Source organism: Balaenoptera acutorostrata, chromosome 19, assembly GCF_949987535.1.
Source record: "Balaenoptera acutorostrata chromosome 19, mBalAcu1.1, whole genome shotgun sequence".
In the NCBI taxonomy this organism is placed as follows: domain Eukaryota; kingdom Metazoa; phylum Chordata; class Mammalia; order Artiodactyla; family Balaenopteridae; genus Balaenoptera; species Balaenoptera acutorostrata.
Window position 1 is genome coordinate 6748256 of NC_080082.1, and position 26574 is coordinate 6774829.

General features: G+C 43.9%; 1 protein-coding gene across 1 annotated transcript in view; it reads right to left on the reverse strand.

Moving 5' to 3' along the window:
• Positions 1-178: 178 nt before the first annotated feature.
• HSD17B2 (hydroxysteroid 17-beta dehydrogenase 2) overlaps positions 179-26574 on the reverse strand; it is a 71084-nt gene continuing 44688 nt past the window's right edge. Inside the window, exons 3-5 of the mRNA XM_007182587.3 lie at positions 20594-20779; positions 5848-5985; positions 179-614 (exon numbers count right to left, since the gene is read on the reverse strand). Of these exons, the coding sequence (XP_007182649.2) occupies positions 286-614; positions 5848-5985; positions 20594-20779 (653 nt within the window). The 3' untranslated portion in view covers positions 179-285. The remainder of the gene's footprint in view (positions 615-5847; positions 5986-20593; positions 20780-26574) is intronic.

Sequence of the window (26574 nt, forward strand, 5' to 3'; positions counted from 1 at the left end):
CGTATAATGAGGCAGAAGGTCCCCTGGAAGTTGAATCTTCTGCCATCTTGGGCCTAGTCGGTTCTAACCAGTTTTATGTCATATGCTCAATGTCTATGTCATTCTTTTCAAGGTTGTGCCCTGCCCTCTTCCCTGCTGTCTCACTATTCAACCAACAGAGTTCACAGGGGCTGCAAGGTAGGAAACCACAACTTTAATGGGAAGCTCGAGATTCCCTTTCATTCCAAGACTCTAACATTTCCCACTGATTTGCCTACATGGCCTCATTCTTCCAGTTAGGCATGCTTAACACTCTGGGCATGCTCTTTCCATGGCTGTGCATTTTTTTGCTAAAATAATCAAATATGCCAGTAGGGCTAAGGAAACAAAGCAGAGCCACAGATAAGACATTTTCCCCGGTGCATAAAATGCAAAGGGGCTCTTAGCAGAGATGGCATGCTGGACGTCCAGGAGCACTGGGGAGACGTCCATTACAGAGTAGGTTTGCATTAGCATGAGAAAATTGCGTTCCCTAAGGATATAGTCCTGGCCGTAGTCCTCTTGCACGTCAGGGGTGAGGTGGTCCAGGATGTTTTTCTCCAGCTTGTCCCACATGTCACTCGTGCCTGTGATGTCTGAGATGCAAGAAAAAAAGAGAGGCTCAGATGCTGGGAAGGCTAAAACAGGCATGTCCTACCCCTAATTGGGAAGAAGGCCCTTGTGAATTGGCTTCTGTTGGGAAGGACATTCCCAAATGCCTTTTAAAGTATGTGCTTTATAATGGCAATTCTATTCTTTTAAACATACATACAGAACAGTGCACAGATGAATAGGTTTGCACAAACCGAATAGCTCATGTAACCAGCAACCAGACCAAGAAAAGGACAAACCAGCCTTGGCCACCTTCCCAGGAGCCACTGTCAGATGAACAGAGTAGAGTAGCTTTGCCTGACTTTAGACATATGCACACATGGATGCATGTATTGTGTAGTCAGTAGCTTTCCATTCTGTAAATATGCCATAAATTATTTATCTATTATACTATGATGGGCGTTTGGGTTGTTTTCAGTTTGAGGCTCTTACGAATAGTGCTGCCACAAACATTCTAGTACATATCTTTTCCTGACTATTATATACAATATAAAATATAATGTATATAATATATATTATCTATATGATATGTATATACCTACATATATACATACACATAATTTTTTTAAATATAGCAGTAACGCCTGCTTCTGTGTATAAAATTAAATATATAATGTTGGGAGTTCCCTGGTGGCCTAGTGGTTGGGATTCCGGGCTTCCACTGCCGCAGCCTGGGTTCAATCCCTGGTCAGGGAAGTTCCCGCAAGCCACGCGGCCAAAAAAAAAAAAAAAAGAAAAGGTTAAAAAAATATGGGGGCTTCCCTGGTGGCGCTGGGGCTTCCCTGGTGGCGCAGTGGTTGGGAGTCTGCCTGCTAGTGCGGGGGACGCAGGTTCGGGCCCTGGCCTGGGAGGATCCCGCGTGCCGCGGAGCGGTTGGGCCCGTGAGCCACAGCTGCTGAGCGTGCGCGTCTGGAGCCTGTGCTCCGCAGCGAGAGAGGCCGCGATGGTGAGAGGCCCGCGCACCGCGATGAAGAGTGGCCCCCGCTTGCCACAACTGGAGAAAGCCCTCGCGCAGAAACGAAGATCCAACACAGCCATAAATAAATAAATAAATAAATAAATAAATAAATAAATAAATAAATAAATAAATAAATAAATAAATAAATAAATAAATAAATAAATAAATATGTAATGTTGAGCATCATGCTATCTATTTTTTTTTTAAGTCTTTCTTGAATTTGTTACAGTGTTGCTTCTATTTTATGTTTTTCGTTTTTTGACCCCAAGGCATGTGGGATCCTAACTCCCTGACCAGGGATCGAACCCATACCCCACCCCTCCCATCCCCACAACCCCGCCCCAGCACTGGAGGCGAAGTCTTAACCACTGGACCACCAGGGAAGTCCCTCATGTTATCTATTTAATAAATATAATTTTAATTTCATTTTAAATAATACATTAAATTTTAATGTATAAATTATATGTGATTAACTATATAACCATATATTTAATATAGAAGTAAATTCTTGCTTATTATATAAAATCTAATAGTATCTATATATTTACTTTAAAATATAGTAGCAATAGCTGCTCATTATATAAATAATGAATAATAAGGAGATGCATATGTTTTTAAAATTAATCTCCTCTGAGGAAACTTACAGTATTGTGTGTCATTCTACACTCCCTCCTTGCTCATACAAACATATAGATATGTTTGGCTTTGGCTTAATTTTATTTTACCAGGAGCAAACAAAACATAAAAAGGATCATACTAGACGTATTTTCCAGGAATTTGCTTTTTTGTTTGTCTGTGGATTTTGATTTTTGTTTGTTTGCTTAGTAATGAATCACAGACCTGCCTCCTGGTCAATGGCTATAGTTTTAAACCAGAGCAGCAGAATTTTCCATTGAGCAGCTTTTAGTCACCATTTCTCTATCAAAGGACTTGCCAGTCGTTCCTAGGTTTCACCATTTCAGGGAACGCTGCCATCACCAACTTTGCACAATGTATCCTTTTGTTTTTCGGCGTTCACTTCTTTAGGCTACGGTCCCCAAAGGGTGGCTGTCTGGTCAAAAAACACATTCATTTTGATTTTTTTTTAAATTAATTATTCTATGACATTTTTTTTCCTTTATTTATTTATTTATTTTTGGCTGTGTTGGGTCTTCGTCTCTGTGCGAGGGTTTTCTCTAGTTGCAGCAAGCGGGGGCCACTCTTCATCGCGGTGCGCGGGCCTCTCACTGTCGCGGTCTCTCTTGTTGCGGGGCACAGGCTCCAGACGCGCAGGCTCAGCAATTGTGGCTCACGGGCCTAGTTGCTCCGCGGCATGTGGGATCTTCCCAGACCAGGGCTCGAACCCGTGTCCCCTGCATTGGCAGGCAGATTCTCAACCACTGCACCACCAGGGAAGCCCCCATTTTGAATTTTAATAGCTAGTACCAGATTACTTTCCAGAAAGGTTGCAGCAACCCACACTCCCTCCTACAAAGTGTGTGATTGCTCAGGGATTGCTCTGGGGATGAGTCTTTGCTAGCTTGGGTGACTGCTGGATACCAGGACTGCAGGGGAGCCTCGCTATGAAATGTAAGCCAATGAAATCCAATTACACTCATGGAAATGCAAACGGAGTTTCAACTGCTCATTTCTTTTCATGAAGGCACAACCGTACTTAAAGAAATGATTACCCTGACAGTTACTACTCCAGAGACTTCTGCATCTTAAGAAACATGTTTGCATGAACTATTGTTCCTCCAGCTACTTCTGCCCCAGTCTCTACTCTCACAGGGTATTCCTTTTCCTCTCCACTTCCTCCCTCTTTAAACACCTCATGGACTTTCTAATCACTCTTGTGCCTACCCTGTCCAAAATCCCCAAAACTCTCTTTATTGGTGACAAAGCCACCACCCTTTTGTCAATCTTCATCTGCCACTTTTGACACACACTTGCCCATCCCCTGCCACTTTGGGGCTACACACAATAAAACTGGTAAGATGACGTGGATCCAAATCCCATCTCTGCCTCATATCAGCGCTGTGGCTTGAGAAATTCCTTAACTTCTCTGAGCCTCGGTTTTCTACCCATAAGATGGGAATATTATGATGCCTACCTCATAGGTGAGGATTAAGTGAGATTGTACACATAAAGTCTTAAAATCTGCGAAGCGTACAATATGCTTGAGCTATTTTTTATTGCAGGGTACCCAAAAAATCTGATATGTCTCCCTGAATGTCTTCAGGAGCTCTCTGTGTCCCTAAAGATTCCTTGTCTCATCCCCCACTTCAAATGTCATTCTCCAAACTTAAGTCCTCAGCTCTCCACCGTCTGGCCTCTTGTCTTTAGAGAGCCCGTCAAATGTCAGCTTTAAACTGAGGACATCCTGATATAAAAGAAAGAACCAGGCTCTGCACCTAGGGATCTGGTTTCAAATTCCCCACCATCGTGGTGTCACAGACGTCCATGCTGAGCTATATATTACCCACCCTACTTCAGTGTCCTCACCTGGTGAATGATGTCAATTAAACCTACTCCTCAGGGCTGTGATGCAGATTAAGACATATATGGAAAGGATGGGAGTAAAACTGGAATGATAATTAAGGAAACAATTTGGAAATATCCAATAAAGTTGGAGATAATTAAAATCTATGATCCAGTCATCCCATTCCTGGGTATATATGTCACAGGAAAAATCACACACACATATGCCACAGTAGGTGTGCCAGAAGCTCCGCAGCTGAATTGTTCACAGTCATCCAAAAGTGACCCAAATATCCCATCGATAGTAGAAAAAGTGTGGCATATTCACAGAATACTAGCAATGAAAATGAATGAACTACAGCTACACACAATATAAATGAACTGTGAAAACATAATGTTTGGTGAAAGAAGCCAGACGCAAAAAAATACATACACATTGATTCCATTGAAAGTTCAAAAACCAGTAAAGCCAAACTATTGTTTGGGGATGCATGTATGCATGGAACACTGTCAAGAACAGCAAATAAACAAATGTTACAAAAAGTACGACAGGTCACATGTTGCGGGGAGGAGAGGGCTAAAACTGGAGAGGACCATGTGAGGGCTTCTGAGAGCTGGCAGTGTTTTATTTTTTTATCTGGATGTTAAGTACATGAATTTTTATAATATTGATAATTTATTAAACTATGTGTGTATATGATATATTTCTCAATTAAAAAAATAAGATCAACAATATCAGGAAAGAATGTACGGAAAATGGCTAGTGCCTGATAAGAACAGCTGCCCAAAATGCTAGCTATGACAATTTCAGTGAGTCCTTGAAACTGTAACTTAACTGCAGGGTTGCTCTCTGCTCCAAAGGGAATCTTGCATCTGTGTGTTGGAAGTTTTCATTGGCTGTGTCACCAAACTCTCAATCCTCCTGCCAGGTTCAAAATCAAATTCATCATTCTCCCCTTCCACTAGCTGTCAGGCAGCTTTTTGTGCTCTGTCTCTCAGGCTGCCATATTCTGCATCATCTTTGACCCACCCTCCTTCTCCATCAACTCCCCTCAACTCTCCTACCTGCCCAGGGAGTCCCCAAGTTGGAAACCCCTCTCAAGACTTCACCTTCCCTCCATTCCTACTGCCCTGGTCCCGCCTCTCAACCTGAGTGGCCTAGGTCTCTTTCCCTCGGTTTCCTTCCCAGATGAGCCCTTTCATCGAGTCTTCGTGCTCCTCCTGGACAACTCTGGGAGATCCTGGCTGCTAAATGCTTCAAGACAAAGTTCTGCTTTTCTTTTAGATTTTTATCTGGTGCATTTGGGTTAATATTCAAACCTCTAGGGTTTGTTCTTTAGTGTGTTAGGCATCCCTCCCAGTGTGTGGTCTTTTATTAGATATGCTCTTTTACATCTTCATTTCGATCACCAATTACATGGTTGATGACCCAGAACTAAGGACTGAGCCATGGGAGTCGTCTACATCTGCTCAGAGTCCAGAAATTCAGGGAGCGGACAGGAGAGGATGGCCATCTCCTCCCGGGGTAGAAGGATGTGGGTCATGTCCTTCAGAGGGGAGGAGGTTGTGTTTGAAAAATACATAACATCAAAACTTAATTCCTTGGTGAAAAGAGGCAGGGGAGCAACCGTACATTGCAAAACCTGGCACCTGCCCCTCTATGCTTAGAAGAAGCCCACCCATCCCAACCCCTCTTTGGTCCACCACTGAGGGGTTTGGCTTGAACTCTGTCAAAACAAAGAACCTTCAGCATCCCTTCCAGAATGAATATTGCAGGGCTCTTGGGCTCAGACACCTACTTGTTCGGAAGCCTCCGGGCTGGATGACAGAGACTTTAACTCCCCATTTGGATAGCTCTTGTCTCATGACTGCTGAAAACATGGTCAGAGCTGCCTTGGATGAGCTATAGGCTGCCATCTTCTCCATTGGAACCCCTCCTATGGGAATAATGGGAGAAAAAAAATCAGGTCTGATGTTTTCATTTGTTCATCCACTAAGTGTTTAGATGGCACCTACTTCATGCCAGGAACTGGTATCAGTGGTGACTAAGGCAGAGAAAGGAAGACAAAGGCCCTCTGTATGCAGGTGAATGCATATTCTTGGTCACATCATTGTCTGGCTTCCTTTGCTTTTGCTTTCCATGCCTGCTTCATCACAGCTGGTCCAATGGCAAACCAAGTATAAGGCTCAATCTCTCCCAGCTTCTAAGCTAAATGTGATTTAGTTGGGATAAAGAGCATCTGCCCCAGCCTCTGACCTTCCAGTTTGACCAACCTACATTCTGAGGTTCTGGGTGGACATATCTTTGGGGAACTGGGGGCAGAGTGGGCACTGTTCTCTCCATTACAGAGCTTGTAGTTGAACAAAGTGGGTTTAATACTTGTTGCAACAAGGAGTAACACACGCCATAGGGAACCATGGGGCATCTCTGTAAGAGGGTATGAGCAGTCAGAATGGCTGTCATCAAAAAGTCTATAAATAATAAATGCTGGAGAGAGTGTGGCAAAAAGGGAACCCTATTACACTGTTGATGGGAATATAAATTGGTGCAGCCGCTATAGAAAACAGTATGGAGATTACTTTAAAAACTAAAAAAAGAGCTACCATACGATCCAGGTATCCCACTCCTGCATATGTATCCAGAAAAGATGAAAACTCTAATTTGAAAAGATACATCATACACCCCAATGTTCATAGTAGCACTATTTACAATAGCCAAGACATGGAAACAACCCAAGTGCCCATCAACAGACAGTTGGCTTAAGAAGCTGTGATATATATATATATATATATATATATATATATACCATATATATGAAATGGAATAGTACTCAGCCATAAAAAATAATGAAATATTGCCATTTGCAGCAGTATGGATGGACCTGAGACTATTAGTGAAGTAAGTCAAAGACAAAATTATATGATATCACTTATATGTGGGATCTAAAAAATACTACAAATGAATCGATATACAAAACAGAAACAGACTCACAGACATAGAAAACAAACTTATGGTTATCAAAGGGGAAAGCGGGGGGAGAATAAATTAGAAGTATTGGATTAACAGTTACAAGCTACTATACATAAACTAGATAAGCAACAAGGATTTATTGTATAGCACAGAGAACTATATTCAATATCTTGTAATAACCTATAATGAAAAATCTGAAATACATATATGAACTACTTTGCTGTACACCTGAAACTAACACAATATTGTAAATCAACTAAACTTAAAAAAAAAATTCAGTAGACAAATTAGATGGTAGTTCAAACACAGTTGAGAATTAGTTACCTAAAAGCTAGATATGAGGAAATCACTAGGGATACAGAGAAAGTGGAAAATAGGAAAGAGAGGTATGGTAGGCAGAATAATGGTCCCTCAAAGATGTCCAGAGATGTCTCTGGAACCTATGAATATGTTAGATTATATGGAAAAAGGGGAACTGAGGTTGCTAATCAACTTGAGATAATGAGCTTAGCCTGGATTATCCAGGTGGGTCCAATGTAATCACAAGGGTCCTTATAAGTGAAAGAGAGGAGAGAAGGGCATTGGAATGAGAGAGATGGCCTGATGTTGCTGCTTTAAAGACAGAGAAATGGGACCATGAACCAAGAATGCAGGTAGCCTCTAGAACCTAGAAAAGACAAGGAAATGGATTTGCTCGTAGAGCCTCCAGAAGGAATTCAGGTCTGCCAAAACATTGGTTTTAGCCCAGTGAGACTCATTTCAAACTTCTGGCCTGTAGAACTGTAAAATAATAAATTGGGGGTTAAAAAAAAGAGGGTGTGAGAAAGGACTTATTCTAGGAGGGCTAGCTAGGGCTGGGGGCAGATGCTCTTTATTCCACTTGAATCACATTTCTTTTAGAAGCTGAGAGAGATTGAGCCTTAAACTGCGTCTCTCATTGGACCAGCTGTGAGGGATGAGCCATGGAAGGCAGAAGCAAAGGAAGCCAGAAAAGTGGTGTGACCTTACTTGGAATAAGGTTCTCTGCAGATGTAATTAAGGTACAAATCTCAGGATGAGACCATCCTGGATTAGGATGGGTCCTAAATCCAATGATGGCTGTCCTCGTAAGAGACAGAGAAAGAGAAGACACAGAGAAACAAGGGAGCAGACCATGTCAAGATGGAGACAGAGATTTGAGTGATGCTGCCACAAGCCTAGGAATGCCTGGGGCTGCAGAAGCTGGGACAGGCAAGGAGGCATTCTCCCTTACAGCCTTCAGAGGGAGGTGGCCCTGCCAGCACTTTGATTTCAGAATTTCTGGCCGCCAGAACTGTGACAGTATAGATTCCTGTTGTTTTAAGCCACTCTAATTTGTTACGGCGGCCCTAGGAAATGAATACGGGTGTGTTCCTGGTGTCCTTTCACTGGAAAACACGAGATTATGAAGGGATTCAGAGCACCCAGGAGACCTCATGGGGAACCCAGGATGACTGAGCCCATGACATTAAGGGTCCCAGGTTTGGCAAAGATTTCCCTGGTCAAAGAAGCATCCACTGGCTGAATTGATAAACTGTGATACAGCCGTACAATGGAATACAACTCAGCTGTTAGAAGGAATGAACTTGCTACACACAACAGCATGGATGAGTCTCAAAATAATTATGGTGAAAGAAAGAGCCGGACAAAAAAACAGTATGTATTGTATAATTCCATTTATTTATAATTCTAGAAAATGCCAACAAATCTATAGTGATAGAATGGATCAGTGGTTACCTGCTGGGGGGCCAGGGTATATGGGTTAGAATGGGGGACAAGGAAGTCTGGGGAATGAAGGTCATGTTCACTATCTTGATTGTGGTGATGGTTTCCTAGGTACATATCTATGGACCTTGAGGGCATTATGCTAAGTAAAATAAGTCAGACAGAGAAAGACAAATACCGTGGGATCTCCCTTATATGTGGAATCTTTTTTTAAAAAAAACACACAAAAAAAACGCTAACTCATGGATACAGAGAACAGATTGGTGATTACCAGAGGTGAGGGGTGGGGTGCTGGGGAAATGCATGAAGGTGGTCAAAAGGTACAAACTTCCAGTTATAACATAAATACATTCTGGGGATGTAACGTGCAACATACTGACTATAGTTAACAATACTGTGTTGTATATTTGAAAGCTGTTAACAGTAAATTTTTTTTATAAATTTATTTATATTTTTTATTTTTGACTGTGTTGGGTCTTTGTTGCTGCGCGTGGGCTTTCTCTAGTTGCGGCGAGCGGGGGCTGCTCTTTATTGTGGTGCGCGGGCTTCTCATTGCGGTGGCTTCTCTTGTTGCAGAGCATGGGCTTTAGGCGCGTGGGCTTCAGTAGTTGTGGCTCGTGGGCTCTAGAGCGCAGGCTCAGTAGTTGTAGCGCACAGGCTTAGTTGCTCCGCAGCATGTGGGATTTTCCCGGACCAGGGCTCGAACCCCGTGTCCCCTGCATTGGCAGGCAGATTCTTAACCATTGCACCACCAGGGAAGTCCAAGAGACTAAATCTTAAAAGCTCTTATCCCAAGAAAAAAAAATTGTAACTGTGAGGTGATGGATGTTAACTAAGCTTATTGTGGTAATCATTTCGCAACATATACATGTAGCAAATCATGTGGTACACCTGAAACTAATACAATGTTATATGCCAATTATAGCCCAATCAAACTGGGGGCAGGGAAGGTAGGCATTGAAGTAGAGATACCTAGAATAGCTAATGTCAATTATCATTATGATTCTTACATGATTATTAAAGCTTTGGTCTGGGACTTCCCTGGCCGTCCAATGCAGTGGACGCGGGTTTCATTCCTGGTGGGGGAACTAAGATCTCACATGCCGCACGCGGTGTGGCCAAAATGAAAAAAAAAAAAAAAAAAAAAGCTTTGGTCTGGCTCACATAACTTCCTTTTGGGAAACACTCATCCTTACCTCCCTGTCTTTGTAGGAAGGCTGTCAGTCAACTGTTTGTCCTCATTCAGAGAGGCAGACTGACTGATCATAACATCCCATCCCCTGGACCCAGAGATTGGCTTGGGGCTGGGCACGTGTCCTCAGCTGAGCCAGAGTCCTGACCTAGATCGTGGAAGGGAGATGCTTTTATGGTTTATTCCTGGCTACTTAAGTGTGATAATGGTGCAACACCGGCACTCCCAGGGGCCATTTCTGCCCCCACACAGGAGAAGGGAAACAAAGGGAAGCAGAGGAGCGAGAAGGGAGCTCAGAAAGCTGGAGGTAGGGGTTGAGGACGGAAACAGGGAGTGGAGGTGGGGGAGAGTTACGATGACTCGGAACTTGGTTCCAAACAGTCGGTGAGCTAATCACCTCCTTCTCCCTTAAGTCTGTCTGAGGTTTGGCCCTGTCACTTAAAAGGAAGAGTCCTGAGGCTTAACTGGTGAAATTTCAGTATAGTATCTGGCATCAAACATTCAACTCTGGTTCCCGTCTTGTCACGTATGACCAGCTGATTCTTATTTAAGTGATTTTTAGTTTCACCAAATCTTAAGAGTTCAAAATCCAATTCCTTCCTTTGGGGAGAAGGGCCAAAGAAGTTAAAGAAACTTGTTCAAAGTTTCAACCCAGTCTGTGCGGTTAGACTATTCTCATTTCTCCACGGTTTTTAGAGGTGAGGTGAGATTGGCCAGCTGGAAGGGAGGTTAGCAGAGGGCAGCAGTTAAGAGCCAGGTTCTGGAGCCAACACTGCCTGTGTTCAAATCCCAGCTCTGCCATTGATTAGTAAAAGCAGTTAAAGTTAGGAAAACCAGTTTATGTTTATGTGCCTGTCCTTTAATCTGTAAATTAAGAATAATGATAATACATGTATCACAGGGTTGTTATGAAAGTTAAGTGAATTAATATATTAGAACAGTGTTTGGCACAAAGTAAGCTCCCTATTAGACCTTCCTATTATTTGCCAAGGTACTGGGATTTTTAAAAGCTCCCCCAGGTGATTCCAACGGGCAGATAGGGTTGTTAAACACTTATAGAGAACATCTATGATTTTTTTCCATTTATTTCTGTCCTCTGGACATGTAAATATTAATACAGCTTGGGCTCTGGAAAAACTGAGATCTCTGTTTTGGTTGTAGAAGTTGTGATCTCAGAAGTTGGATAGTGACCTGGCAGTGCTGTTTGATCCTTGATCCAAGTCTCACAGATGTGGGGGCCTAAGGTATGTTGTGTTTCAAGAGACTGAAATTAAAAGAGACTTTCTAGTGCTATGCTGGAAGAAAGGCTTTTTGTTTATATGTTTGGTTTTGCTTGTTTGTTTTTGAGCTACATATGCCTTGGTCAAAATATATTTCCTTTAAATTATGTTGAGCAAAAGCCGGTTTCAAAAGGTTGCATTACTGTATGATTCCATTTATATAATATTCTTGAAAGAAAATTACAGAGATGGAAAACAGATTCGTGGTTGCCAGGAGTTGGGGATGGGGTGAGCGTGTGGATGTGGCTATAAAAGGGGTATCTCAGGATCATTATGGTGCTGGAACCATTCTGTACTTGATTGTGTTCATAGTTACAGGAAGCTATACATATGACAAAACTGCACAGACCTATAAACACACACATAAATAGGTGCAGATATAACTGGTGAAATCTGAATAAGTTCTGTGCATGGTACCAATGGTTTTGATATCGTACTGTAGTTATGTAAAATGTTATCATTAGGGGAGTCTGGATGAAGGGCGAACAGGACTTCCCTGTACATTTCCTTGCAGCTTCCTGTGAGTCTATAATTATTTCCAAATAAAAAGTTTAAAAATGCATACTCCCTTTAAGACACGTTTAGGTGGCTTCCCTGGTGGTGCAGTGGTTAAGAATCCGCCTGCCAACCCAGGGGACATGGGTTCGAGCCCTGGTCCGGGAAGATCCCACGTGCCACGGAGCAACTAAGCCCGTGTGCCACAACTACTGAGCCTGCACTCTAGAGTCCGTGAGCCACAACTACTGAGCCCATGAGCCACAACTACTGAGCCCGCGCACCTAGAGCCCGTGCTCTGCAACAAGAGAAGCCACCGCAATGAGAAGCCTACGCACTGCCACGAGGAGTCGCACCTGCTCGCTGCAACTAGAGAAAGCCCGTGCACAGCAACAAAGACCCAACGCAGCCAAAAATTTTTTTTTTAATTTAAATTTAAATTTAAAAAAAAACACGCTTAGGTCAGGAGAACTGCCTAGCTCCCATGTAGGTCTTTGGCCATACCAAGGTCATAAGGTCTCCTAACATTTTGGTAAATAAAACTAAAAAATTAAGTTTATTGAAGTTTGGCATGGGAGGCCCAAAAATCAAGGCCTGGCTAATTTGAAATGTTAAAACATAAGAGAAGCGCCCCCTAAGCAAGCTAGAGCTTTTGAAACATTTTCTGCCAAGGCTGCAACTGAATTTAAAGTGACAATATACTTCTTCCTCACTCCATTCCACGCTCACCCCCATCGCTGATGGACATGGCTAATGCAAAGGCAAAACTTTGCTCTTAGAGCAGTACTCGCTTAGGAGGTACCAAAACTGAATGCTGGGGTTCCCTCCAATCGATTCTAAGTAGCCAGTGCTGGTAAATGGCTCAGAATATGGGGTGACCTTGTTATTCAGCGACTTAATGGAACACCCAGTCAACAATGGGACGTGTTTTAACCAACCACGTACAGACCTATGGACTCTTTCCATCCTTCATAACTGGAAGTCATCTAGCCCTACTTGGTGTAGCTACCATGAAGGCAGCATCCCCCCCTCTTCTAGAACATACCAGTCCCCCCCACCCAGCTTTTCTGCCTCGGGGAACTACTCAGTGAATCTGTCCCCTGGCAAGAATAAACTCAGCACTCATGTTTCTGATCACTCTGGTGGTCCTTGTCTTTCTGGTGGTCCTTGTTTTGACCTTATGGCATACTGTTGGCCGTGGCTAACACGGAGGGAAACTTGAAGTTACAATCCTGGAGCTTACAGAATTGTGAGGCCCTTTCCCCACACCCCCCTCGGGGGGCTCAGTCCTGGTCTTTGCCTGACTCCTTTGGTGTGGCATAAGCAACAAGTTAGTAACATTTCCCAAGGTTCTAGCATTCAGATGTTCTTGATGTCCTCTGAGGTAACACAGGGCCTCACAACACTCCTCCTAGCCATAATGATCAACACCTACCAGGAGATCCTCTTGTTCCTGACCTAAAGCTAACATATGACCATATAGGAATTATGGGAAATAAAGGGCTTTCCAAGCGAGTGCTCTGTTAACACAGGGCACACATATTGCAGCTTTTCAGCCTGAGGCTGTATAGGTAAGGTGTGATTTTTTGATTTATAATAAATAGGTATTTGGTCATGGTCGCTGTTTCTGGCACAGGGCTTCTAAAACCCTGGGAATTTCCTAAGTGATGAGAGTGGCAAAGGTTAATGAGGACTTTTGTTGTGTTAATGAGGCAACGAGAACCTCTCCTAAAGATGGGCGGAGGGCTGGCTGCAAGTGGATCCAATCTTGTGATTAGAGGGTTGGAACTTTCAGTCCTACCCCGACCCCCAGGGAGGGGAGAAAGATGGAGATCAATCACCAATAGCTAATGACTTAGTCAATCACATGCTATAATGACGCCTCCATAAAAACCCCAAAGGAGGGGGTTGGGAGAGCTTCCAGGTTGGTGAGCAGGGAGATTCAGGGAGAGTAGCGAGTTCAGAGAGTGTGGAAGCATCACACCTTATCCCTGTGCCTTGCCATGTGTATCTCTTCATCTGGCTGTTGATTTGTATCCTTTAATATCCTTTGTAATAAACCGGTAATCCAGTTAGTAAGCAGGTTTCCTGAGTTCTGTGAGCTGGTCTAGCAAATTAAGCGAACCCTAGGAGGGGGTAGTTGGTACCTCTGATCTATAGCGAATCTGTCAGAAGCACAGGTGATAACCTGAGCTTGCTACTGGCATCCAAAGTGGGGATGGGGGACAGTCTTGTAGGACTGAGCCCTAACCTGTGGGATCTGATGCTATCTCCAGGTAGAGGGCGTCAGAATTGAGTTGAATTGTAGGACACGCTGCTGGTATCTGAGCATTGCTTGTTGGTGTTGGGGAAACTCCTCTCTCCAATATGGAACCAGGTGCAGGACACTTTTATAGGGGTACCAGGGTCCCATGCCCACAGCAGCTTTCTCATTCTCTAATATCTTCCCAAGGCAGAACACCCATGACCTTGTCTCAGGAGAAAGTAATGAGGGCTCCCAGCTGGTTTCTGCCTCCTCCAAGGTCAACTGGACTCAACTCAAGTAACAAAGTCCAGGGAATTCCCTGGCGGTCCAGTGGTTAGGACTCCGAGCTTTCCCTGCCGAGGGCCCGGGTTCAATCCCTGGTCGGGGAACTAAGATCCCACAAGCCACGCAGCGCAGCCAAAAAAAAAAAAAAGGAAAAAAATGTAATCACCACCTGGTGGTCAGGTGGTTAAGATTCCGTACTTCCACTGCAGGGGGCGTGGGTTTGATCCCTGGTTGGGGAAGTTCCACATGCCGTGTGGTGTAGCCAAAAAAAAAAAAAAAAAAAAAAAAACTTTAGGCATGGTTAGCAGAAATTGGAGATTAATAACATCTGGTTGTTCCCTTGTACTTTGACAATCTCTGGGGATTCAACAACTGTTTGGTATCAAAATCAATGTCTGGGACCTCGTTCAAAGTGTGATTGAGAAGCAGCAGCAGCTGGGAATCTGTTAGAAGTGCAAGCCCTCAGGTCTCACTCTGGACCCACTGATCAGAAATTCTGGGGGTGAGGCAGAATTTTTTTCTTATTGTGGTAAAATACATAAAACATAAAATTCACCATTTAACCCTTTTAAGGTGTACAATTCAGTGGCTTTTAGTACGTTTACAATGTTGTACGACCAATAGCACTATCTAGTTCTGTATTTTCAATGCCCCAAAAGGAACCCCCATACCCCAGCCCCTGACAACCACTAATATGCTTTCTGTTGCTAAGGGTTTGCCTGTTTGGGACATTTCACATGAATAGGATTGTCCCAAGATATGGCCTTTTGTGTCTGGCTTCTGTCACTTAGCACAATCTTTTCAAGATTCACCCTTCAGAATATCGGTGCCTCATTCCTTTTTATGGATTAATAATATTCCATTGTATGGATAGACCACATTTTGTTTATTAATTCATCAGTTGATGGACATTTGGGTTGTTTCCATCTCTGGCTATTATAAATAATGCTATGAATACCTATGTACAAGTGTTTGTTGGAACACCTGTTTTCTGTTCTCTTGAGCATACACTTAGGAGTAGAATTGCTGAGTCGTAACTGTGTTTAATTTATTGAGGAACTGCCAAGTGTTTTCCACAGAGGTTGCACCATTTTACGTTCCCACGAGCAACTCAGGAGAGTTCCAGTTTCTCCAGACCCTTGCCATCAAGTGCTGTTTTCTGGTTTTTTGATTATAGCCATCCTAGTGGGTGTGAAATATTATCTCATTGAAGTTTTGATTTCCTGCAGTCATTATTAAGTAGCCCTCCTGGTGAAGCAAATGCATCTGAAGTTCGAAAAAATTGTCCAGGGACCAGTAGCAGTCACTTAGGAACTAGTTATAGAAATACAGAATCTTAGGCCCCCCTCAGACCAACTCAGTCAAATTCTGCATTTTAACAAGACCCCCAGCTGATCACTATACACATTAATGTTTGAAGCACTGGTGTAGGAGGCAGCCCTAAATTGCTTACACTTCCTAATCATTGCTTAAACATACTAGCGTTAGGGTCTGTGTTGTTTTTTTTTGCCCTCCCCCCCGCGCCCCCGTTTCCCTGGTGTGTTCTTGCTTGGTAATCTTGAAAAGTGAGAGGAACACAGAATTTGGAGTTAAATAGGCCCAGTTACCAGCACTGACTTCATTGCTTACCAGCTGGATGATCCTGGGCTAGAGTGTGCTTGATCTAAAAAGGAATCAGTATCTGCATCCTGCACATGTTAGAACTGAATGACTTCAGGGGTGTAAGCATCTAATTCAACTCAGCATGAAGACGTTCACTCCATCTTGCTCTCCCCTCTCCCCCTTACTCTACGCTAAGCCCTGGCTAGTGTGAGAGTTTTAAGGAAACGAATCTCAGCTTTGGCTTCCTCTCACGTCACTGAGCAGCTGAGACTGGCTGAATGATTTGCGAGATGATTCCCTTAAGGCAGCTACCTCGGCAAGAAAAAAAATCCAGGAATGATCCCATTGTCAACTTCTCCGGACTAAGTAAGACCAGGCTCAAGTTTGGAACTGTGAAATCTGCCAGATACCTAAAATCTGTAGACTTGTAAGACTCTCTGAGGCCACTTACTTTGGTGTAAAGTAATTTTCATGCATTTTAAATAGCTCGATGTGATGGGCAACCATTACTGTCTCTCAGTAGAGAGGTCCCTGTTACTAGGGTACTTTCTGTGTACCAGTAACTGTGCTAAACACTCAGAATCCACAATGCATTTAGATCTACAGTTGAGACCAGAAGTTCTCAACTGGGGCTGATTTTGCACCCCACCCCCACCCCAGTGGACACGTGGTAATATCTGAAGGTCAGCACTGGGTGCTACTTGCATCTAATGGGTCAAGAACACAGATGTTGCTAAACATCCTACAATGCATCGGACAGCCCCCCACAGAAAGAATTAGCCTCCCCCAGATATCGATAATGTTCAGGTTGAGAAATGCTGCCTTAGACTCAGGAGCTGTGTCACCCTATCACGACAGAAGATGAAATGGACACAGACAAGTGGGGCTACTTGCCCCGGATCACCCAGCTAGTAATACAAGAGCACGATTCAAAGCACAACCGGCTCAAAATCCCTGAGGCCTTAGTCGTTTTATAAGGTTTGCTTTCAGCTGTTCTCATTCAAGCACAGCTTACGACATAACACGGGTATTTACTCTGCAATTTCTTAAGAGGAAAACTGGCCAGAAAAGACTTTTAGACCTCTCAAACATAAAGATTTTTCAAGTGCCCTTTGTACAATCAATCAAAGAGTCATCTCCCACTTCCTTCAATCCTTGGTTAAATATTTATCAAACTTCCTTGCCAGGATTTAGGTTAAAGAGCTATTCTATTTCTGTGGGAGGGATGATAAACATGATTACAGGGGGGTGGAAAATCCTCCCAGAGAAGATGTGGTCAAATGTGGAAGTAATGACCTGTTGGGCTTATTTGCCCAGGAGCCAGTGCGTGACAGGGAGCAACAGGATGGAACAGTCACAGGTGGCAATGCCAGCGGTTGGCAGGATAAAAAGCCACAGGTGCACACAGAGCCAGCCTCTTCATGGCAGATGGCTTTTGGGTCTCTAACTCTACCATGTGCCAGGTGCAAGGCTGATGCTTAAAACCGTTTCATTTCATCTCATCTCAACATGGGCCTAAGAAGAAACGATCATTATTATCCCCATCGTAAAACACAGAAGCTGCAACTCAGAAGTTCAGCACTTTGTCCTAGGTCACTCCATTGTCAGTGGTAAAGACAGGATCAAAACCTAGGCAGTTTATCCCCACTGAATTTTCCAGCTTCTGAAAGTTACCTGCATTCTTTGGCTCACGGCTCCTTCCTCCATCTTCCAACCTCTCTTTGAGTCTGACCTTCCTGCCTCCCTCTTATAAGGATTCTTGTAACCGCATCAGACCCACCTAGATAATCTAGGATCATCTCTGCCTTCAGATCCTTAACTCAATCATACCTGCAAAGTCCCTTTTGCCAGGTAAGGTCACATATTCCAGGTTCCAGGTTTTAGGACATGCATGTATTTGAGAGACCACTATTCTACCAAACCGGTTGCCTACTCACAGTATCCTGAGACACTTTCTTTGGGGTTATTTACTACGCAGCAGTGGATAACTTGAATAGAGTCAGCAGTTCCAGCTCAGCTCCTCCTGGCTGATGCAAACTTCCATGATAAATCTACATCATTGAAATTCTTGTCATGCAGAGGGTGGCCGAGGTGCCAGACTCAAGACAACCTGATGGGTCAGGGCAACCATGAACTCCTTTTGGAGAACACTTACTGGCTGTCTCTCTCTCTCTCCATACCTCCATCTTCAAAATGAGAAAAAGACCAGGGTGAACTCCCAAATAAGTACGTTTTCCAAAATTACTGTTACATTAGCTTTGCCAAGAGACACATCATCAAGTTGGCATCACATTGGATGTTAATTTTGTGGATTGGTGGTTGGTTATATAGTCTCTTTTACACATGCCATGACTTTTCTGATTCTTGTGTTACAGTCTAGCTTCTTATCCCCTTGCTCAAAAATCTTTTCCATTGTTTCGCAAAACACTCATCAGCAAAGTGCTAGGGATTCTGCTGAACTCCTCTGCCCCTCATCAATGAGGGAAACTATAAGCATGATTTAAGATCTTTGGCTCCTGTCCTCTTACAAACACCTGCCCTGTCAAGTACATACGTTTCCTTTCTGTTCTGCTTTCATGCTATTGTTTTAACAACTTTATAAAATTACCTGGGTGGTTTCTGAGTCCTGCAAATGAACCTATTTCTAGAGTTTCCTTGAAACATAAGGATTCAAAGCTGGATGTGATGAAGGAAGACTCCATACATCTTGGTGACTGACTGGGTGGGAGAAAAGGAGAGAAAGGCACAGGGAGAAATAAATCCAAGAAGGCTCAAAGCTCTGAAACCTAAAAGACTAGGAGTGAACAGAAAGAAGTCAAGAGAGGAAGCGCTGAATGGCTGATAGAAAGTTTAGCTTCAGACATGTTGACTTGGTGACGATGGTAAGATACTGGAATGGAACTAGTAAGGTTGGGTATAAAAGATTTTGTATGTCCAGTGGTGAGAATAGGAGTGAGGTGTGTGATTTATTTTAACCCTCAAACATTTTCCTCCAGTGGAAATATGTGACAAGTCCATTCAACGTCTTGGCTTAGAAAAAGTTTTAGAGGTCAAGTTGAAGGTTTATGAATGGGCATCCTCTGTAGGATAAATTCGCCACTCGCCCATTCATTCATCTGCACACTTGCATTTTTTAATTTATTAATTGAGCTTCTACTTCATGCCAGACACTGGGCCTATAGCAGGTAGTGTGCATATCAGTGATACGTAAGTAAAATCTTATGAACGAATGAGCTGCTCAAAGTTGAGAACCAAGAGAGGAAGAGAAAAATCTTCCTTGTCACTGTGTCAAGGAGAAGGCAATGATAAGTCATTTCAGTAAATATTTGTTGAATGAGTGAGGCAAAGGAGCATGTGAGACTTTTCCAGATGTACCAGATTGTACCAGGGAACTGAGAAAAGTGAGGTTTCCACAGAGGTCAAAAATGTAAAGGCTAAGTTCAGAAGAAAGTTAAGGGTGAAATATTGCAAATGTATTTTCTCAGGATTTGTTTGCTTTAGCAAGGTAGAAAAAAATTGGAAATATTTTGGGGTTCTCATAAAATTTGAAACACAGTACTCATTGCTCTTAACCACCTTAGACGTCTCTCTCTCCATCCTTTCTCCTCCTCCCTCCCTCTTTTCCTTCCCTTCCCTTCCCTTCCTTCCTCCCTCCCTCCCTCCCTCCCTCCCTTCCTCCCTTCCTTCCTTCCTTCCTTCTTTCCTTCCTTCCTTCCTCAGGCCAACAAGCAATGCTAGTGACACACTCACATAGCTAGTAAGTTAGAAGTTGCTAAGTTAGAACCAGGTAAGAAAATATGAGGGACAATGATTGTCTAGAAAATACACAAAAATGTCTCCCTTAAAAAAACAACAACAAAGAAACCAAAAGCAACCAACCAAATAGTTGGATCCTTTATTTAAAAAAAAAAAAATCTCACTCAGAACCAACTGATCCAACAGTGAAGAGTGGTATTCCTCAATGTGAAGGCAGGATCCTGGAGTCCAGAGCCCACCCTCTTGGCTTCCCTCTCACCTGTGCAGTGGCCCAAAAGACAACCCCATGGACACCACTCAAAGCTGAGTAAGGCTCTGAGGAACCCCAGTTTGGAAATATCTGTTCTAGAAGAAAGAATGAGACATCACATACATGGGCATTTTTTATGGAAGGGAGATTGGTAAACCCTTGACTTGTTGACTATCTGTTCTTTGAAATGGAGAGAGATGAGTTATCAAATGTCACACCCTGCCCCAACTGCCTTGAGACTGCAGAACGATGGGAATTGTCTTATGGAAAATACTAGCAGGCAGCCAACTGAGACACAGGGCTCTGACAGTGCCAACAGAGTGAAGACATTTGCTATTCATCTCACAGGGAACAACAGAGTGTGCAGAATTCAGGGAGGGTTGAGAACAGGTTCCCTGTCACGCTGACGTTAACTGTATGCAGGGTTTCCTTTCCAAATCTAGGAAGCTTGTGCATTAGCGGTCATACTGTGAAGATATGTGAGAGCCCTAAATCCCCAGTAATGAATAGATGAGTTAGAAGGTAGGTAAGAGTCAGTACATGAAAGGATTTGAAAGGAAAGGAAGGTTTTATTGTACTCAGATCAACGGTAAACACACGATTTGGCTATTCTTCACCCAGCCCTGCATGAGAGTGCCCTGCTTTCTTGTTCAGCCCACAGGGAGCACTGCGAGTCACATCTTGCATGACTGGCACCCACGACCTTGTGGGGAAAGGCCAACTCACCTGCCATGCTGCTGATGTTCACCAGCCTCCCCTTGGATTTCCTAAGAAGAGGCAAAAATGCCTTCGTGACTTCCACGGCCCCGAAGAAGTTCACGGCCATGCATCGTTTGTATTCGGTCATGGGAATGAGCTCCCCGTCAGTTGGGAGGCCAAGGACCCCAGCATTGTTGACCACAGCCCACAGTCCTGAGGACAGAAGGGAACAACTCTGAGGTCAGGCAAGATGGGAGAGTGGGAAGATTTTTAACCCTTCAAGCTCTGAAGTCAAAAGGACCCCTTTGAGATTTAGGATCTAGGCAGATGACTTCAACTCTCAAACCTTAGTCTCCTTGATTACTTGTGAAATATTAAGCAACGGTTTTTTGGAGGTATATTCTTTTGCCCCAAAGCCCTTTCCTACATCCGGGCAGCTAGATATTTGTTATACCTATGGAGGGATGACACAGCAAGGAGGAGGTTTAATCGAAGTCTACCTCATGTTTCTCCCTCAAAGGAGTGTGTGGAGACAGAATGACATCTTTAGGACATGCAGATATAAGACGATATATCTTACATGCAGTGCAATGATATAAGATCCTGTCTTCCCTTTTCCTTCGACTAGAAAAGATTCCTTAGTCCAGGAAAACTAGAAGTGCCAAGAGCTAAAAAGATTGCAGAGTCCCTGAGCTCTAGTCCCTTCCCCAGCCAGCCTGATCCCCTCGACTGACCAGGATCACCAAGAGGGCTTGTTCACACACAGGTCGCCAGGCCCCACCTCCAGAGAATCTGATTGGGGGTGTCTGGGGTAGGGCCTGAGAATCTGCATCTCTAACAAGTTCCCAGGTGATGCTGATGATGCAGGCCTGGACCACACTTGGAGAACCGCTGTCCACAACTAGTGATTTTTCATCTTTGCACATTAAAATCACCTGGGGAGCTTTTTAAAATCCCAATGCCCAGGCCACACCCCAGCCAATTAGATCAGAAACTGTGGGGTGGTGAAGAAAGGGGACCTTGGCATTAGTAGTTTTTAAAATTCCCTACCTAGGTGATTCCAATGTACAACCAAGCTTTGGAGTCATTGCCCTAAACGGTAGCAGAGCGGTAATACAAAAACTCCAGATGTTTTGGGGGAGGGGGATCTGGAGCAGAAGTGAGTGACCTGGGTCCTCTTTTTTCTCTAATTTCTGGGCTTTTCAAAAAATTTTTATTTATTTATTTTTGGCTGCGTTGGGTCTTCGTTGCTGCGCACGGGCTTTCTCTAGTTGCGGCGAGCGGGGGCTACTCTTCGTTGCAGTGCGCAGGCTTCTCATTGCGGTGGCTTCTCTTGTTGCACAGCACGGGCTCTGGGTGCGCAGGCTTCAGTAGTTGTGGCGCACGGGCTTAGTTGCTCCGCAGCATGTGGGACCTTCCCGGACTGGGGCTTGAACTCACGTCCCCTGCATTGGCAGGCGGATTTTTAACCACTGCGCCACCAGGGAAGTCCCTGGGTCCTCTTTACAGAGGAGAAACATCGGGGTGTGTTCAGCTAGATAGACCTGCAGCAGATTCTCTGAGTTCCCTGAGCCTCAGCATGGTTTAGGCCGGCTGTTTCTCAAGGTGTGGTCCAGAACCAGCAGCATCAGCATCAATTGGGAACTTGTTAGAAATGCACATTCTGGAGCCCCACCTCAGACCTGCTGGATCAGAAACTGGTGATCAGAAATTGTTGTTGAAGCTCAGCATTGTGATATAACGTGCCCTCGAGGTGGTCCTGATGCACACCCCAGTGTGAGAACCAGTGGGATGTAGAGGAGCAGAATGAGCCTCAGTGCCAGCAAAAGCACAGAAATGGCAGGAGGCACCAGCCCTAACAGTGCCTTTCTGATGGCTTCCAAGAGGTAGGTAGCTGCCAACCTGCATGAGGGCTGGACAGAGCACTGGACATCTCAGCAGAGTCCAGCATGAGGCACTGACCATCGGAGATGAAATGTCCCATCCCCAGGAATTTAAGATGCTACCCTGGGGAAATGGGATAAAGCTCAAAATGACTGAAACAGTTTTCGCCACATGGCAGAAAGACGGCTCAAAATAGAAATTGCGTTGACTTATAGAAAATAAAATTACATTTCTTGCACACCTGAGTTGGTGGTCTGACATTTACATGCAATAGTGATTGGGAGCGTTAAGTAGATGATGCCTGGCACGTAGTAAGAGCTCAACAGCTATTACGAGGATGGTGATAGGAGGAGAGGATGCCTCCACTCCCACCTCCAAATGATGGTTTTAATTCACTCAGCCTGATGCACACCTTTGACCAGTCCACATGCAGGTGGCAGCTTGAGAATGCCCTAGAACAGGGGACCGCAAACATTTTCTATAAAAGGGTGGATAGTAAATATTTTAGCACTGCACGTCCTACTCACTCAACTCTGCCATTACAGACAATCTGTAAATGAATGGGAGTGGCTGTGTTCCAGTAAAACATTATGGACATTGACATTCGTATTCCATATAATTTTCATGTGTCAAAAAAATCTTCTGATTTCTTTTAACCATTTAGAAATGTAAAAACCACCCTGAGCTCACAGGCTACACAAAAATAGGTGGCAGATCTATAGAATATTCTTTAAATGACAAAGTTAAAGAGATAGAGAACAGGTTAAAGATGAGAATAGGGCTCTAAAAAGGTAGCATGAGAAAGCCTGGTGGTGATGGAACAGTTCTGTATCTTGAGTGAGGTGATTTTTGCACAAAGCTACATGTTACAGAATTGCACACACACATACGCACTTGCATATATAGCTGGTGAAATCTGAATAAACTCTGGGGATTATACCAATGCCAATTTCCTGGTTTTGATATTGTACTATAGTTATGCAAGATGTTAATACTGGGGGAGGCTTGTGTCTACTATTATTTTAAAACAAAACGTTAAAAAAAAAAAACAGGCAGGGCCACAGCTTGCCAACTCCTGCCATAGAACTCTAAGCTGGCCAATAAGCCCATTATACCTGTAGGACTTAATAATAGTTTTTAAATAATATTAATTAATAATTAACAATATGTTCATAATAATTTTAAAATATGCATGTAGGAACACAGCACAGTTGCTGGCCCTCTTGCAGGAGCTGAGGTTTTCTGGTTTATCCACGTGGCCCAGAGGGTTCTTTAGCAAACATCCTTCTTAGTGATTTTTAATGAGCCTATTTTACTGCTGCACTTTCTTTTTGACTTGAGAGGCTGAAGTCGAGAGAGACCTCGAGGGGAGCAGGCAATTCTGTATTGGTATCGTATTGGTGTATTGGTAATTCTGCCTCAGAGGAGGATTGCTCTCCAGAAGGCTGGCCCCAAAATAGCATGGGCTCATACCTTGGAAAATGTACTCGCTGGACCCGTTCATCCCAGGACACTGGGATAGTATTAGCGTATCAAGAACCACTACTTTGGGACTTCCATGGGGGTCCAATGGTTAAGACTCCACACTCCCCATGCCAGGGGCACGGGTTCAACCCCTGGTTGGGGAACTAAGATCCTGCATGCTGCACAGCGTGGCCTAAAAAAAAAAAAAGAACCACTATCATTCATTATGGTCAATACTGTCCCTCTGGGCCTCACCAGATGGGTCTGTATTGAATATCTCCTAAAGATACCATCAAGTCAATAATAAGAGGGATAGTAAAAGGCAAAGCCAGGAAAACTACCTTTCTAGAAAATAACCACACACTGCTAAACTTGCTGAAAATTAATTTCTAATTACCAACCATCTATTTTTCTCTCCTCCTCTCATTTCTCAGATGTATACTGAGCACTTACTATATGCCAGGGGCTGTGCTTAATGTTGAATGACTGGAAAATAGGAGTTATTACTGACTGCTTGCCTCATGTCAGGGACTCTTGTAAGTGCTCCGTATATAATAACTACTCCTTCAACTACCAAATGAAGCAGATAATATTGCTCTCTTTTTGCTGGGAAGATCAGCTGTAAAGAGGATGTAAGCAGGAAGTGCTTGAGGCCTCCACGGAAAACCCCCAAGTGAAGGCAAAACAGGAGAAAGCAGAGCTAAGAAACAGAGACTGGGTGCTGATGACGTTGCTTAAGTGCCTGGGTCCAGACATGCCTGAAATCAGTGGGCCTTTTTAGTTATATAAGCAAAAGACATTCCCTTTATGCTTTAGCAATTTTGGATTGGGTTGTGTCACTTGCGTCTGAAAGAATCCTGTTGGAGACATGGTTCTGGTTCTCAAGGAACCTTGTGGCGAGGAGTGAGAGGTGGACAGATTTGTATAATTGGTAATACCAGTGTGTGCAAGGGATATCAGGTGAAGGTCCAGAACAGGAAGTGAATGACGTTACCTGGATTACCAGGAGGGTCATGCAAGAGATGTTTGAGCTAGATCTCCTGTGAGAGTAGAGTCTGCAGCTGGACAAAAGCAAAAGTCTAGAGGAATGGAGTGAGGCAAGAGGGAAATTTGGGTAAGAGGAAGCTGGACGTGCAAAGATGTAAACTAGTAAATTCTATTCTGGAAACCATTGCAGAATTTACTGAGTGGACCAGCAGGTATTGCAGATTAAGGGTTTGGGAAGGGCCATTTTCCTGAAGGGCCTTCGAATCCTTGTTAAGGTGTTTGGTGGTGGATGGAGAACCACAGAACCATTCAGTGAGGCAAAGCATAGGCCTTGCTCATGGGAGGAATGCAAGACATGGAGGCTCTGATTATCAAAAGATTTTCAGGAAATGGATGACACTATAAGATGTGCACGTTGTAGAGACCACTCTCCATTTGGAAAGCAATGGGGAAGGAAAGCCTAGTTGCAAGGAGGCCATTGTGGGAGCTCAGGCGGGAGATGAGGGCCCCAGTTAAGCCGCAGCTGCCTGGGGATGATAGGAAGGGGCGGGATGATAAAGATCTAGGACGTAGAATTGACAGGACTCCGGACCAATAGGATGCAGAAATCGAGGGTAAGCGGCAGGTCTAATTGACCCCCCAGGTTGCTGACTTGAATGACAGATTAGGTGGCAGTGCTGGCGTTTGAGCCAGTGTCTGAGTCGTCGGATGCAGGAGGGTAAACTGATTTGCAGACCGGCAGCAGAGAAAAAAGATTATGAGGTCAGTTTTTGACAAATTGAGGTGGGATGTCTGCTAACCAATTTTATATGCATATAGGTCCTGACGTTTAGAAGAGAGCTAGGTTGGTAACACACATTCAGAAGTTATCGTATTAAATCGCAGTGTTTCTCAACTCTGGCAGAATATTAGCATCACCTGGGGAGTTTTCAAATGTATTGATACCTGGGACCCCCAAATGGGATCTTCTTTACCGTGGACATTCTCAGCAAAAGGAGAGCAAGAGTACTGGCCTCACTGTGGAAGTATTAGCTGAGTTATTTTCTGTAGATGCTGATTGAATCGGTTGGGGGAAGGTCCCAGGTTGGGTGGGTATCACGGGTGTGTGACCTGTGTTTCAGAAAGGTCTCATGTTTGGTTTACTTTTCTGCTAGCACCACCTAAACATCTTAAACATTTTGCAAACAAGGGGCCCCACATAATTCACACTTTGCCCTGGGCCCCTCAAGTTACATAGCCCATCCTGGGCCCAAGCATAGGTATTTTAAAACACTTCCCAGGTGAGAATTCCTGGTATAGAGAGAGAACAGTATAGCCTGGGAAACATGGAGTGGGAAGTTTGGGGATGGAGCCCTCAGTAACATTCACATTTAGGGGAATAGGGGGAGGGGACGGAGGAAGAGGTTCATACAGGAGAAGCAGAAAGAATGATCAGAGAACTAGGAGAGCAAGAGGGGGCTGGAGACCCCAAAGCCCAAGCAGGGGAGGATAATCAACACACTGAAAGACAGCAGAGAAATTAAGAGCTTGGTGTTTAGGATAATACTGATTCGCTTGGCCAGACCAGTTAGGGAGGCATGGTGAGAAGTGAAAACAGGGTGGCAGGGTTCCAAAGAGCTTGGCTGTAAAGGAAGAGGAAGAGAAAGGCAGTGGCTAAGGGAAGGCAGTGATTA